We start from the raw sequence: 16,617 nt of genomic DNA on the forward strand, positions 1-16,617 counted from the left end.
TACCCAACCCCGCTTTTAGACGGGGTATAGTTTGAGCATTTTTGTAATTTTTGTTTCGTGGAAAATCAAACTTTTTATATTTTTGGCTGATATTTAGGACTGTTATGTATATCTCAAAATGGTTTTTTGGTGTATTTTAAAGTGTATTTACATTTTTTAAAAATCATTGAAAAAATGATGTTTTAGTCATCTTTTAAAAGCCATTGTTTATTTTGTATTGAATCGCAACAATTAACATATTTTCAATTTTTTCAAATCATTCTACCCTAGTTTAATAGTTTAAGTGAATCGAAAACACTCTAAAATTATTTCCCTTAAAATTACACGGAAAATAAAATTTTCTATGGAAAAAATTTAAAATAAAAATATTTCAACAATAATCATAAAATCTCAAAATGTTTTCATCTAAAAAACCCGTACCCCAAATAGGCTTCCAGGAAAAATATAAAAGTGTGGGGATGTTCAAAAATAAAAATTAGAAAAATCAAAAACTGAAATTAACAAAATCGAGAATTAAAAAGAATCATCTTCCAAAACATGTTTATATCGATTTTAGATGACGAAAAATGATATTTAGATCTAAAACAAAAATTTGGGAATTAGAGGGTTAATAGTTTCTAATCTAATCTAATCTAATCTAATCTAACACATGCGCAGCCAGTACAAGAAAGCATCCTGGAAAATAATCGGGTTAGATTACGCCCGATTATTTTTCTTGTCAATATTGATGATTGCAGCATATCGAAGATATGACACAATCATCAAAGCGGCCAGGCCTACTGCGCAGCGTTTACCGCAAAGATGATTCTTTGAAATGATTCGATTTCAATGAACTTTCATTTTAAATCGAATCACTTCTCGAATCTACAGGGGAAGAAGGATGCGTGGACATACCGTACCAAACGCTCCGAGATTTAGATATGTGAAATAAGGTATTTTGTTGTATAAATGGATGTTAAAATGAGAAATGAAGCATGAAACGTTCTCACCGAATTTTGTTAATTCATTCCACTTGAGGAATGAAACTTTCGATGTCCCGTGGCCCATTGTTGATGACCGGATCCATCCATAACTCCTGCACGTAGATACGTCACTATGAGAAGACGCATCCGATTCGGCCAAACCAAAACTCGCGCACGGCATCTTTGCACTAACTCGAAATCACTGCCCTATCGAAATCTCCAAAAATACCACTAGTCATTTCACTATTGACCCAACATCCAACACAAAAGTCTGCGAATCACTTGATACCACAAAACCCATGGCATCTTCCATTCGAAGTTAATTTCTGGGTGGCATAACACCAAACGGTTTACCAACAGCGAGTGATGAAAACCCCTTTTTTTCTTTTTAGGCTGGCAGCCTTCAAACACGATGCAGGAACTGATCGCACACGACCCTGCATCAAAAGCACTACCGATCACGAAACGTGCAGCATACAGTCCTGTAGACAACGCAAATCACTCCGGATGATAAAGCGTCGGTGATACTATCACGGGAACGTCACAGAACAAGAACGCGAAAAAAAAAAAAAAAAAAAAAAAAAAAAAAAAAAAAAAAAAAAAAAAAAAATTGTCTGGGAATTAGAGGGTTAATAGTTTAACAATTAACTTTCCTACGTCTGATGTTTCATTCGGAAGATTTATAAGTAAGCTTTTAGAAACTACTTTAAAAGTTCAACATTTTTCATTTAAGCCGAAGATATGCAAACATTTTACCAAAAACTGCCGATGGTCCCATTCAGCTGCCAATATCTTGATAAGTATAGGGATTAGCAAACTAATATTCTGGGGTTTACTGGTCCAAGTGGTCTACTTTCAACTACCGAACCTAAATCTCAAATTGAATTAAGTCGATTTTCGATTTATGGCCACCCGAAGTCCCTTAGTGGCATGACCGAAATGGTGTAGATACTGTCTAAAGCAAGCGTGACCCGAAAGTACCTATGTTAGGAGGAATATATCATCCAAATGGTGCCTCTTGACTCATCTATTGAAACTTAGAACCAACATGTAGGTCCACTTGGAAGTCCTACATATGTATGTCCCTTATACCGCGCATTTCGAATCCCTTTATGAAACGCTACGGTACGCGTTCCTTGTTGGAAATAAAAACACAGGCGAGGTGTTCTCCAAACCCAGGTACTGACTGATATCGCTACCAGCTCAGTGCCTCTCCTTTATTCAATCTAGGTATAACATATTTACAATTTATTTCCATTTACCTACCAGGTACCAGGCTAGGTATCAGCCTCCCCTCATCGCCTCAGCCCTAGTCTCCAGCGGTCCTACGAAAGAGAACCAAGAACTAGGATCATGACGCGGGAAGAGCCCAACGATGATGCCCTTCAGCATCTCTGTAGACTGTTCTGTAGGAGCAGTTGTATCTCTTGTCTTGGGCATCACGACCCCACGAATGTACATTGGTACTTTGATAAAAGCCCTCGAAGCAGGCCCGTTTATCTAGGAGACCACGAGCCCTCATAAGGAGTAAATACCCACTCCTAGACGGGATATGTTCCCGTCGTCCAAATCGCCGCCATTTTTCCGGACTCATCCGCGGCCCAATAGCCGTTACCAGCGGGTACCCGGCGTGGGTCCACTATGATGGTGATATCAGCGACTGCCTGAGGCAGCAGTTGCCGGGCTACGTCACAGTCAGTGGTTCAGGTTCGGATGCGTTACCTGCACTGTAATATGTCAGCTGTGCTTCTTCGCCTGAAGCAAACCTCGGTAGCTCGTTGACACTGCCCACTTTGAGCTTCCCTACTTTAGCCGACTTGTTAGCGTGCGCCACAGGTAGCTGTACCAAGGCTACCTGTGTCTCTGCCGGGCCCATTCGTAGTCGAACGGCTGCGGTGGCCACCTGCACATCGTACTGTGGCCGCAGTGCCGTGATAAGCTTTTCCGTATCAGTGATCTGGTCTAGGTTTTGAAGCTTCAGAGTCGCCTCCGCTGTGAGAGCTCTTCCTTCGACACGTCGGTTCCGAGATCCACGAGCTTGGCGTCGATCTTCCTCATCACTTTCAAGACTTTCAAGTAGTTAGACTTCTTCAGGCTTGATACTGTTGATGAAGAGCGCGTCACCTTTCTCACGCTTGGCACCAGCTCTCCTACGTTCCGTAGGCCTGGTGTCCCTACGCTCCTGTTCCTACGACGTCTGCTTCCCCTTTTTTGCTGTCCTTTAGGGTTCAGGGTGTCCTCCCACTAACCCTTCTAACTTGTGGTGGCTGAGGACATATCAATGATCGCAACTCCCTGTTGCCGTCCATCCATGATGGGCCGACCTTTTCAAGCCCAGTCTTCCGGGATGCCTAGCTGGGGTCCAACTTACTGACATTACTATCGACTTTCGGGGTTAACAAACAACCTCATAGCCTTGCGAGCGCCACCTGGTAGCTCCTCAATTGATGGCTGCCTCACGAACTTCTGCGATTGGTTGTCGTAAGCAATCGCATCCGACGCACTCTTGGGGCTACCAGCCAATGCGAAAGCCTCCGTCTGGGTTTCGGCACCTTCAACTTCACGGGCTCCGCTGCTGCCCCAGTTGCCACGAGTTTCTAGTGGTCATCCTTAGCCCTCTTCGTTGATTTGTGAAGCCTCACCAGGACCAGCTAGAGAGGTATATACTGATGTTAGACTTCGAGGACGCAAAGTCAATGATGGAGTTAAGCTGCTGCGCAGTCACCTCCATCTGTTTGGTGGACCCCTAGCCCTTCGGTCTCATAAGGGCAAAGTGTACAATCACCGATGGCAATACAGATGCTCATGAAATCTCTTGTAACAAATGCTTATGTCATCATCATATACAAACTTTGAAGGACCTTATTTAAAAATAGCTCAAATTTCTCAGAACTATTCATACAATGATGTTCCACTGCCTGCTTCATTAACGTATGGTTTCCCTCGATTCAGGAATCTATTTTGCGCCCTCAAATATTACTCGCATAAACAATGTCGTCGAAGCGTAAATCACCGCCCAACAAACTGTCCAACGCCGGATCCCCACCGTCCCCAACGGCGGGAGGCGTCCAAATCGAGAAGAACAATTTCCGCAAAATCTCGCTCAAAAACGAGGACCTGATCAAATCGTCCCCGGTAAAGGAACTAAACTGCGCCTTCGACGCCAGTTTCCTCTCGATGCAGAAGATGCAAGCCCAGATGGAACCGAAATTTGTCAAAAATGAACACAGTGAGTACATTATGAGCCACAATCATGCACAGCACCAGCAGCAGCATCACCACGCCCACCACCACCAAGGTGGACATCATCCGTTTGGGGGATTCGGAGCGGGCATTCCGGGTGGACTGCATCCGGGGTTCGCAATGGACGGAGAACTCCACCATTTGCCATTTTTGAACGTTGCGAGTTATATATTGAAGGGATCGGATCCTCCGCTGGGCAAGAACGAGAACTACCATCTGGCGATGAATTTGGATAACTTGAACATCTCTAACAGCCAACAGCAGGACATGATGGCGCAGCAGGCTGCGCCTAGAAAAGTGAACAACTTGATTCTGAACCATTTGAAGTCGATCGTGGATAACTTTGATAGCTTGAATAACAATGTCAATGGTAAGGTTGATGAGGTACAGTAGGCTGTAAATTTTTGAAATTAATGTTATTTTCTTAAAATACAGATAAAAGTACAACTACTCCGCCACCAGTGGCAATTCCGCAGCAACAGCCTCCTCTAGGTGTCAGCAAAAACATCCCTCTGGACGACTCCGGACTCCCACCGCAATCAGGGGTCCCACTGATGAACAACCACAACTCGGACAAAGGCAACTACGAGGGTTTCCGTTCGCGAATGGACGAACGCCTCAGCAATCTGCATCTAAGCAAGCGGGAAATCAACTTGATGCGCCTGAATCTCAGCCTGCTAGATTTCCCCAACGAGATTCCACCGAGTTTGTTGAACAGTCGCCATAACAACTACGATCAACGCGCGTCGCCACATGGTGGCCCGGATGATCCCAACTGTAGCACTTCGCAGAACAATGCGAACATCAAACTAATCAAAAGGTTCGTTTTCTCCCAAGGAAATCCTCTGTACCCAACTAACCCAGATTCTCTTCCACCCCCTCCAGAAGCTTCAAGGAGTCCCTGTACGAAAAGGAGAAGAACATCAACCGTCTCATCATGTACTTCACCATCTGGCGCGAGATGCTTCTGAAGGCGGAGTTTGTAAGGCTAACTAGATGCTGTCGCAGCAAGCCCGCAGCTAACGCAGCGCAGCCACCTGGCAATGGATTAAAACAGCGTGATACCGCGAACAATGTGATACTATTGACTAGTTCCTTGAATTTGCAGATCCCAAATTCTATGACGGCATACCTAACCCACTGACGGTGTTTTTGTTTTTAATTTCAGCTCTGAAAATCAATTATGGCGCGCGTGGTTACGCGTGCGATGATACTATCAAGTCTGTGTGCGTTCTTTAGGTGAATCGATCTCTGAGATATTCCTGCACGTGTATATGATTTTGTTTGACATATTTTGAACATGTTTGATGAATTACTTCTGAAGAACCCAGAAGCATGCTTATGTTGAATTAGGTGGATCCTGAGGATTTCTCCCGAGGAATCCTGTACATTCCTCCCGAGGAAACCTATAGATTCCTTCCAAGGAATCTGGAGATTCCTCCCGAGGAATTCTGCAGATTTCTCCCGAGGAATTCTGCAGATTCCTCCCGAGGAATTGTGGATATTCCTCACGAGGAATTCTGGATATTCCTCACGAGGAATTCTGAAGATTCCTCACGAAAAATTCTGGAGATTCCTCTCGAGGAATCCTGGAGATTCCTCCCGAAGAATGCTGTAGATTCCTCCAGAGGAATGCTGGAGATTCCTCCCGAGGAATGCTGGAGATTCCTCCCGAGGAATGCTGGAGATTCCTCCCGAGGAATGCTGGAGATTCCTCCCGAAGAATGCTGTAGATTCCTCCAGAGGAATGCTGGAGATTCCTCCCGAGGAATGCTGGAGATTCCTCCCGAGGAATGCTGGAGATTCCTCCCGAGGAATGCTGGAGATTCCTCCCGAGGAATGCTGGAGATTCCTCCCGAGGAATGCTGGAGATTCCTCCCGAGGAATGCTGGAGATTCCTCCCGAGGAATGCTGGAGATTCCTCCCGAGGAATGCTGGAGATTCCTCCCGAGGAATGCTGGAGATTCCTCCCGAGGAATGCTGGAGATTCCTCCCGAGCAATGCTGTAGAATCCTCCCGAGGAATGCTGGAGATTCCTCCCGAGGAATTCTGGAAGATTCCTCCCGAGGAATCCTGGAAGATTCCTCCCGAGGAATTCTGGAGATTCCTCCCGAGGAATTCTGGAGATTCCTCCCGAGGAATTCTGGAGATTCCTCCGAGGAATTCTGGAGATTCCTCCCGAGGAATTCTGGAGATTGCTCCCGAGGAATCCTGAAGATTCCTCCCGAGGAATCCTGTAGATTCCTCCCGAGGAATCCTGTAGATTCCTCCCGAGGAATCCTGTAGATTCCTCCCGAGGAATCCTGGAGATTCCTCCCGAGGAATCCTGGAGATTACTCGCGAGGAATCCTGGAGATTCCTCCCGAGGAATCCTGGAAATTATTCCCGAGGAATCCTGAAGATTCCTCCCGAGGAATCCTGGATACTTCTCTCGAGGAATCCTGGAGATTCCTCCCGAGGAATCCTGGAGATTCCTCCCGAGGAATCCTGTAGATTCCTCCCGAAGAATCCTGTAGATTCCTCCCGAGGAATCCTGTAGATTCCTCCCGAGGAATCCTGTAGATTCCTCCCGAGGAATCCTGTAGATTCCTCCCGAAGAATCCTGTAGATTCCTCCCGAGGAATCCTGTAGATTCCTCCCGAGGAATCCTGTAGATTCCTCCCGAGGAATCCTGTAGATACCTTTCGAGGAATCCTGTAGATTCCTTTCGAGGAATCCTGTAGATTCCTTTCGAGGAATCCTGTAGATTCCTTTCGAGGAATCCTGTAGATTCCTTTCGAGGAATCCTGTAGATTCCTTTCGAGGAATCCTGTAGATTCCTTTCGAGGAATCCTGTAGATTCCTTTCGAGGAATCCTGTAGATTCCTTTCGAGGAATCCTGTAGATTCCTTTCGAGGAATCCTGTAGATTCCTTTCGAGGAAGCCTGTAGATTCCTTTCGAGGAATCCTGTAGATACCTCCCGAGGAATCGTGGAGATTCCTCCCGAGGAATCGTGGAGATTCCTCCCGAGGAATCGTGGAGATTCCTCCCGAGGAATCCTGGAGATTCCTCTCGAGGAATCCTGGAGATTCCTCTCGAGGAATCCTGGAGATTCCTCTCGAGGAATCCTGGAGATTCCTCTCGAGGAATCCTGGAGACTCCTTCCGAGCTATCCTGGAGATTCCTTTCGAAGAATCCTGAAGATTCCTCTCGAGGAATCCTGGAGATTCCTCCCAAGGAATCCTGGAGATTCCTCCCAAGGAATCCTGGAGATTCCTCCCAAGGAATCCTGGAGATTCCTCCCAAGGAATCCTGGAGATTCCTCCCAAGGAATCCTGGAGATTCCTCCCAAGGAATCCTGGAGATTCCCCCAAGGAATCCTGGAGATTCCCCCAAGGAATCCTGGAGATTCCCCCAAGGAATCCTGGAGATTCCTCCCAAGGAATCCTGGAGATTCCTTCCAAGGAATCCTGGAGATTCCTCCCAAGGAATTCTGGAGATTCCTCCCAAGGAATCCTGGAGATTCCTCCCAAGGAATCCTGGAGATTCCTCCCAAGGAATCCTGGAGATTCCTCCCAAGGAATCCTGGAGATTCCTCCCAAGGAATCCTGGAGATTCCTCCCAAGGAATCCTGGAGATTCCTCCCAAGGAATCCTGGAGATTCCTCCCAAGGAATCCTGGAGATTCCTCCCAAGGAATCCTGGAGATTCCTCCCAAGGAATCCTGGAGATTCCTCCCAAGGAATCCTGGAGATTCCTCCCAAGGAATCCTGGAGATTCCTCCCAAGGAATCCTGGAGATTCCTCCCAAGGAATCCTGGAGATTCCTCCCAAGGAATCCTGGAGATTCCTCCCAAGGAATCCTGGAGATTCCTCCCAAGGAATCCTGGAGATTCCTCCCAAGGAATCCTGGAGATTCCTCCCAAGGAATCCTGGAGATTCCTCCCAAGGAATCCTGGAGATTCCTCCCAAGGAATCCTGGAGATTCCTCCCAAGGAATCCTGTAGATTCCTCTCAAGGAATCCTGGAGTTTCCTCCCAAGGAATCCTGGAGATTCCTCCCAAGGAATCCTGGAGATTCCTCCCAAGGAATCCTGGAGATTCCTCCCAAGGAATCCTGGAGATTCCTCCCAAGGAATCCTGGAGATTCCTCCCAAGGAATCCTGGAGATTCCTCCCAAGGAATCCTGGAGATTCCTCCCAAGGAATCCTGGAGATTCCTCCCAAGGAATCCTGGAGATTCCTCCCAAGGAATCCTGGAGATTCCTCCCAAGGAATCCTGGAGATTCCTTCCAAGGAATCCTGGAGATTCCTCCCAAGGAATTCTGGAGATTCCTCCCAAGGAATCCTGGAGATTCCTCCCAAGGAATCCTGGAGATTCCTCCCAAGGAATCCTGGAGATTCCTCCCAAGGAATCCTGGAGATTCCTCCCAAGGAATCCTGGAGATTCCTCCCAAGGAATCCTGGAGATTCCTCCCAAGGAATCCTGTAGATTCCTCTCAAGGAATCCTGGAGTTTCCTCCCAAGGAATCCTGGAGATTCCTCCCAAGGAATCCTGGAGATTCCTCCCAAGGAATCCTGGAGATTCCTCCCAAGGAATTCTTGGTGATTCCTCCCAAGGAATTCTTGGAGATTCCTCCCAAGGAATCCTGGAGATTCCTCCCAAGGAATCCTGGAGATTCCTCCCAAGGAATCCTGGAGATTCCTCCCAAGGAATCCTGGAGATTCCTCCCAAGGAATCCTGGAGATTCCTCCCAAGGAATCCTGGAGATTCCTCCCAAGGAATCCTGGAGATTCCTCCCAAGGAATCCTGGAGATTCCTCCCAAGGAATCCTGGAGATTCCTCCCAAGGAATCCTGGAGATTCCTCCCAAGGAATCCTGGAGATTCCTCCCAAGGAATCCTGGAGATTCCTCCCAAGGAATCCTGGAGATTCCTCCCAAGGAATCCTGGAGTTTCCTCCCAAGGAATCCTGGAGATTCCTCCCAAGGAATCCTGGAGATTCCTCCCAAGGAATCCTGGAGATTCCTCCCAAGGAATCCTGGAGATTCCTCCCAAGGAATCCTGGAGATTCCTCCCAAGGAATCCTGGAGATTCCTCCCAAGGAATCCTGGAGATTCCTCCCAAGGAATCCTGGAGATTCCTCCCAAGGAATCCTGGAGATTCCTCCCAAGGAATCCTGGAGATTCCTCCCAAGGAATCCTGGAGATTCCTCCCAAGGAATCCTGGAGATTCCTCCCAAGGAATCCTGGAGATTCCTCCCAAGGAATCCTGGAGATTCCTCCCAAGGAATCCTGGAGATTCCTCCCAAGGAATCCTGGAGATTCCTCCCAAGGAATCCTGGAGATTCCTCCCAAGGAATCCTGGAGATTCCTCCCAAGGAATCCTGGAGATTCCTCCCAAGGAATCCTGGAGATTCCTCCCAAGGAATCCTGGAGATTCCTCCCAAGGAATCCTGGAGATTCCTCCCAAGGAATCCTGGAGATTCCTCCCAAGGAATCCTGGAGATTCCTCCCAAGGAATCCTGGAGATTCCTCCCAAGGAATCCTGGAGATTCCTCCCAAGGAATCCTGGAGATTCCTCCCAAGGAATCCTGGAGATTCCTCCCAAGGAATCCTGGAGATTCCTCCCAAGGAATCCTGGAGATTCCTCCCAAGGAATCCTGGAGATTCCTCCCAAGGAATCCTGGAGATTCCTCCCAAGGAATCCTGGAGATTCCTCCCAAGGAATCCTGGAGATTCCCCCAAGGAATCCTGGAGATTCCCCCAAGGAATCCTGGAGATTCCTCCCAAGGAATCCTGGAGATTCCTTCCAAGGAATCCTGGAGATTCCTCCCAAGGAATTCTGGAGATTCCTCCCAAGGAATCCTGGAGATTCCTCCCAAGGAATCCCGGAGATTTCTCCCAAGGAATCCTGGAGATTCCTCCCAAGGAATCCTGGAGATTCCTCCCAAGGAATCCTGGAGATTCCTCCCAAGGAATCCTGGAGATTCCTCCCAAGGAATCCTGGAGATTCCTCCCAAGGAATCCTGGAGATTCCTCCCAAGGAATCCTGGAGATTCCTCCCAAGGAATCCTGGAGATTCCTCCCAAGGAATCCTGGAGATTCCTCCCAAGGAATCCTGGAGATTCCTCCCAAGGAATCCTGGAGATTCCTCCCAAGGAATCCTGGAGATTCCTCCCAAGGAATCCTGGAGATTCCTCCCAAGGAATCCTGGAGATTCCTCCCAAGGAATCCTGGAAATTCTTCCCAAGGAATCCTGGAGATTCCTCTCAAGGAATCCTGGAGATTCCTCACGCTGAATCCTGGAGATTCCTCACGCTGAATCCTGGAGATTCCTCTCGAGGAATCCTGGAGATTCCTCCCGAGGAATCCTGGAGATTCCTCCCGAGGAATCCTGGAGATTCCTCCCGAGGAATCCTGGAGATTCCTCCCGAGGAATCCTGGAGATTCCTCCCGAGGAATCCTGGAGATTCCTCCCGAGGAATCCTGGAGATTCCTCCCGAGGAATCCTGGAGATTCCTCCCGAGGAATCCTGGAGATTCCTCCCGAGGAATCCTGGAGATTCCTCCCGAGGAATCCTGTAGATTCCTCCCGAGGAATCCTGGAGACCCCTCCCAAGGAATCCTGGAGACTCCTCCCGAGGAATCTTGGAGATTCCTCCCGAGGAATCTTGGAGATTCCTCCCGAGGAATCCGGAATCCGGAAAAATTCGCCCGATGAATCCTGGAGATTCCTCCCGATGAATCCTGGAGATTCCTTCCAAGGAATGCTGGAGGTTCCCCCGAGGAATCTTTCAGATTCCTCCCGAGGATTCCCAAGGAATCTGGAATCCGGAAGAATTCGCCCGATGAATCCTGAAGATTCCTTCCGAGGAATCCTGCAGAATTCTCCTGAAATGTTTATCAGATGCCTTCTGAGGTCTTCTGAGAAATCCAGTAGATGCCTCCTGAGGAGCCAAGATTCTTTTTTTACTCTTTTGTTCTAACAACTCTTCAATTTCATACGTTTGCAAATTCCTGGCAATTATACCTATTTTCAGAAAATATTTCCGGCTTTTTGTATTGTAACCATTACTTAAACTCTTGTTCCAAGTTCAAATCTCTAACGCCTTATCTCTCCGCATAACCAAACAGGCCGAGAACAAAAAGTACAAATTTAACAACACTTCCAAATCAAATCTGGAAACATCCGGGCTCCAACCGCCCAGCTCAACAGTCGTCAGCACTCCTTCTCAGCATGCATCGCCGACGGCCACCGGTTCCGGTACCAACCTCAGAGCATCACTTCAACCGAGCATCACTCCGACCACTTCCGTTACACCACCGGATTGCGGCACTCCTCTTGGCGAAGATTTGAACGACCCGACGGAGAACTGCATCCAGAGATATCGGAACGTGTTCCAGGCCATATCTTCGACAAGGCCGGACGTTGTCCCTGGGCGGGAGATTCCTCGTAAGAACAACCGGAAACGTCCACCGAGCTATCCGGACGATCTGTTGCTGGGCAAGTCCTCGCCTGTAGATCTGCGGTCTGGTCCGACGACCCCTTCGTACGAGATCGACTACGACAACGGGAAGAAGGAAGACCAAAGATATCTGAAGGACGACGCCCCGATCAACTTGAGCAAGCGGAAGTGCGACTACCGGGAGAGTCCGGTACCGGAGTTGCACAACGGAAGTAAACTTCCGGCTAGTCTATTCAACCACTGTGATCCGGATGATCTGAGTCAGCGGATGGACAGTGGCGGCGGATTGTCCATGCTGGACAAGGAGGCCGAAAAGTATTTGCTCAAACCCAAGAGGGAACGTCTCGATCCGGAACCGAGTCTCTTCGACTACAAACCGGATGTGCTCAAGCCCAAGCTCAGTCTCTATCAATCTCCGAGTCCCCATCATAGTCCTGAGTCGGAGAAGCAACAGATGCTCAGCGACGCCGGCTACGGATTACCGCAGCCATTCTTCATCAAGAACCCCGACGCCCACGGAAGCCCGATTCAACCACCGGGACTTCCGGTGCCATTCAATAGTAGTGCCATGCTGGACAACATGAACCGGCACCTGATGAGACAGCAACAGCAGATGAACGCCAGTGTCCCGACCGGAGGTAGCAGCAAGAAGGACAAGTCCGGCAACCAGATGGCCATGGATTTGAACGCTGCAGATCTGAACTCTTCACGGCGATCCGGATCGGACAAGAACCACATCAAGCGACCGATGAATGCGTTCATGGTCTGGGCCAAGGACGAGCGCCGGAAGATCTTGAAGGCCTGTCCGGACATGCACAACTCGAACATTTCCAAGATCCTGGGGGCACGCTGGAAGGCGATGACCAACCTGGAGAAGCAACCGTACTACGAGGAGCAGGCCAAACTCTCCAAGCAGCACATGGAGAAGCACCCGGACTACCGGTACCGGCCACGACCCAAGCGAACCTGCATCATCGACGGCAAGAAGATGCGGATCTCCGAATACAAAGTGTTGATGAAGAGCCGACGGCAGGAGATCCGACAGTTCTGGACGCGGGACTACGACGGATCGAGTGATCAGGGCTATCCGCCCGAGAAGCCCACCGGGAAGATCATCAAGAACGAGGCCATGTGAGAGGAGGCGGCTCCGGGTTGGGAACTGGGGCCCTTTGGGATGTGAACTGTTGGATGTCGGATGGGGATTATAGGGGAATGGGGGGATAAATGGAATTCTATTATCAGGAAAATAAATATTTGGAGGGAGATACTGAGTGCTGATCATTCTGATGACAATCAATGCCAATCCAATGCAAATCCGATGGAAATCAAATCCAAATCCAATCCAAATCCAATCCAAATCCAATCCAAGTCCAATCCAAATCCAATCCAAATCCAATCCAAATCCAATCCAAATCCAATCCAAATCCAATCCAAATCCAATCCAAATCCAATCCAAATCCAATCCAAATCCAATCCAAATCCAATCCAAATCCAATCCAAATCCAATCCAAATCCAATCCAAATCCAATCCAAATCCAATCCAAATCCAATCCAAATCCAATCCAAATCCAATCCAAATCCAATCCAAATCCAATCCAAATCCAATCCAAATCCAATCCAAATCCAATCCAAATCCAATCCAAATCCAATCCAAATCCAATCCAAATCCAATCCAAATCCAATCCAAATCCAATCCAAATCCAATCCAAATCCAATCCAAATACAATCCAAATCCAATCCAAATCCAATCCAAATCCAATCCAAATCCAATCCAAATCAAATCCAAATCCAAATCCAATCCAAATCCAATCCAAATCCAATCCAAATCCAATCCAAATCCAAATCCAATCCAAATCCAATCCAAATCCAATCCAAATCCAATCCAAATCCAATCCAAATCCAATCCAAATCCAATCCAAATCCAATCCAAATCCAATCCAAATCCAATCCAAATCCAATCCAAATCCAATCCAAATCCAATCCAAATCCAATCCAAATCCAATCCAAATCCAATCCAAATCCAATCCAAATCCAATCCAAATCCAATCCAAATCCAATCCAAATCCAATCCAAATCCAATCCAAATCCAATCCAAATCCAATCCAAATCCAATCCAAATCCAATCCAAATCCAATCCAAATCCAATCCAAATCCAATCCAAATCCAATCCAAATCCCATCCAAATCCAATCCAAATCCAATCCAAATCCAATCCAAATTCAATCCAAATCCAATCTCGATTGCTCTCGAATAATCCTGTAGATTCCTCCCGAGGAATCTTGTAGAATCCTATCGAAGAATACCGAGGAATCCTGTAGATTCCTGCTGAAGAGCCCTGTAGATTCCTCCCGAAGAATTCTGTAGATTACTCCAGAAGTACCCTGTAGATTCCTCCCGAGGAATCCTGAGGAATCATTTAGATTCATTCTGAGGAATCCTGGAGATTACTCCCGAAGTGCCCTGTGGATTCCTTCCAAAGAGTCCTGAGGAATCCGGAAGATTCCTCCCGAGGAATCCGGAAGATTCCTCCCGAGGAATCCGGAAGATTCCTCCCGAGGAATCCGGAAGATTCCTCCCGAGGAATCCGGAAGACTCCTCCCGAGGAATCCGGAAGATTCCTCCCGAGGAATCCGGAAGATTCCTCCCGAGGAATCCGGAAGATTCCTCCCGAGGAATCCGGAAGATTCCTCCCGAGGAATCCGGAAGATTCCCCCGAGGAATCCGGAAGATTCCTCCCGAGGAATCCGGAAGATTCCTCCCGAGGAATCCGGAAGATTCCTCCCGAGGAATCCGGAAGATTCCTCCCGAGGAATCCGGAAGATTCCTCCGAGGAATCCGGAAGATCCTCCCGAGGAATCCGGAAGATTCCTCCCGAGGAATCCGGAAGATTCCTCCCGAGGAATCCGGAAGATTCCTCCCGAGGAATCCGGAAGATTCCTCCCGAGGAATCCGGAAGATTCCTCCCGAGGAATCCGGAAGATTCCTCCCGAGGAATCCGGAAGATTCCTCCCGAGGAATCCGGAAGATTCCTCCCGAGGAATCCGGAAGATTCCTCCCGAGGAATCCGGAAGATTCCTCCCGAGGAATCCGGAAGATTCCTCCCGAGGAATCCGGAAGATTCCTCCCGAGGAATCCGGAAGATTCCTCCCGAGGAATCCGGAAGATTCCTCCCGAGGAATCCGGAAGATCCTCCCGAGGAATCCGAAGATTCCTCCCGAGGAATCCGGAAGATTCCTCCCGAGGAATCCGGAAGATTCCTCCCGAGGAATCCGGAAGATTCCTCCCGAGGAATCCGGAAGATTCCTCCCGAGGAATCCGGAAGATTCCTCCCGAGGAATCCGGAAGATTCCTCCCGAGGAATCCGGAAGATTCCTCCCGAGGAATCCGGAAGATTCCTCCCGAGGAATCCGGAAGATTCCTCCCGAGGAATCCGGAAGATTCCTCCCGAGGAATCCGGAAGATTCCTCCCGAGGAATCCGGAAGATTCCTCCCGAGGAATCCGGAAGATTCCTCCCGAGGAATCCGGAAGATTCCTCCCGAGGAATCCGGAAGATTCCTCCCGAGGAATCCGGAAGATTCCTCCCGAGGAATCCGGAAGATTCCTCCCGAGGAATCCGGAAGATTCCTCCCGAGGAATCCGGAAGATTCCTCCCGAGGAATCCGGAAGATTCCTCCCGAGGAATCCGGAAGATTCCTCCCGAGGAATCCGGAAGATTCCTCCCGAGGAATCCGGAAGATTCCTCCCGAGGAATCCGGAAGATTCCTCCCAGAGGAATCCGGAAGATTCCTCCCGAGGAATCCGGAAGATTCCTCCCGAGGAATCCGGAAGATTCCTCCCGAGGAATCCGGAAGATTCCTCCCGAGGAATCCGGAAGATTCCTCCCGAGGAATCCGGAAGATTCCTCCCGAGGAATCCGGAAGATTCCTCCCGAGGAATCCGGAAGATTCCTCCCGAGGAATCCGGAAGATTCCTCCCGAGGAATCCGGAAGATTCCTCTCGAGGAATCCGGAAGATTCCTCTCGAGGAATCCGGAAGATTCCTCCGAGGAATCCGGAAGATTCCTCCCGAGGAATCCGGAAGATTCCTCCCGAGGAATCCGGAAGATTCCTCCCGAGGAATCCGGAAGATTCCTCCCGAGGAATCCCGGAAGATTCCTCCCGAGGAATCCCGAAGATTCCTCCCGAGGAATCCCGAAGATTCCTCCCGAGGAATCCCGAAGATTCCTCCCGAGGAATCCCGAAGATTCCTCCCGAGGAATCCGAAGATTCCTCCCGAGAATCCCGAGATTCCTCCCGAGGAATCCTCTAGATTCCTCCCAGGAATCCTAGATTCCTCCCTAGGAATCCTAAGATTCCTCCCGAGGAATCCTCTAGATTCCTCCCGAGGAATCCTCTAGATTCCTCCCGAGGAATCCTCCAGATTCCTCCCGAGGAATCCTCTAGATTCCTCCCGAGGAATCCGAAGATTCCTCCCGAGGAATCCGGAAGATTCCTCCCGAGGAATCCGGAAGATTCCTCCCGAGGAATCCGGAAGATTCCTCCCGAGGAATCCGGAAGATTCCTCCCGAGGAATCCGGAAGATTCTCCGAGGATCGGAGATTCCTCCCGAGGAATCCGGAAGATTCCTCCCGAGGAATCCGGAAGATTCCTCCCGAGGAATCCGGAAGATTCCTCCCGAGGAATCCGGAAGATTCCTCCCGAGGAATCCGGAAGATTCCTCCCGAGGAATCGGAAGATTCCTCCCGAGGAATCCGGAAGATTCCTCCCGAGGAATCCGGAAGATTCCTCCCGAGGAATCCGGAAGATTCCTCCCGAGGAATCCGGAAGATTCCTCCCGAGGAATCCGGAAGATTCCTCCCGAGGAATCCGGAAGGATTCCTCCCGAGGAATCCGGAAGATTCCTCCCGAGGAATCCGGAAGATTCCTCCCGAGGAATCCGGAAGATTCCTCCCGAGGAATCACCCGCCGAAG

General features: G+C 48.9%; 1 protein-coding gene across 2 annotated transcripts; it reads left to right on the forward strand.

Moving 5' to 3' along the window:
* The first annotated feature begins 3,912 nt into the window (after positions 1 to 3,912).
* Positions 3,913 to 12,912, forward strand: LOC115256417 (uncharacterized). Of its 2 annotated transcripts, none has more exons than XM_062843686.1 (4): positions 3,913 to 4,575; positions 4,641 to 5,025; positions 5,091 to 5,280; positions 11,316 to 12,912. In XM_062843686.1, exons 1-4 carry the CDS (start codon positions 3,954 to 3,956, stop codon positions 12,780 to 12,782), a joined length of 2,664 nt encoding a protein of 887 aa, XP_062699670.1. In that variant the 5' UTR covers positions 3,913 to 3,953; the 3' UTR covers positions 12,783 to 12,912. The 2 variants fall into 2 exon arrangements, with proteins under 2 accessions (XP_062699670.1, XP_062699672.1); XM_062843688.1 differs by having other exon boundaries at positions 5,091 to 5,187.
* The last annotated feature ends 3,705 nt before the right edge of the window (positions 12,913 to 16,617 follow it).

The sequence above is a fragment of the Aedes albopictus genome, chromosome 1 (genome assembly GCF_035046485.1).
Source record: "Aedes albopictus strain Foshan chromosome 1, AalbF5, whole genome shotgun sequence".
NCBI lineage: Eukaryota > Metazoa > Arthropoda > Insecta > Diptera > Culicidae > Aedes > Aedes albopictus.

Coding starts and splice junctions, on each gene's coding strand:
- LOC115256417 (XM_062843686.1), top strand. CDS start 3,954: ATGTCGTCGAAGCGTAAATCACCGCCCAACAAACTGTCCAACGCCGGA. Junction 5,026..5,090: donor AACATCAAACTAATCAAAAG/GTTCGTTTTCTC, acceptor CACCCCCTCCAG/AAGCTTCAAGGAGTCCCTGT. Junction 5,281..11,315: donor AGCGTGATACCGCGAACAAT/GTGATACTATTG, acceptor ATAACCAAACAG/GCCGAGAACAAAAAGTACAA.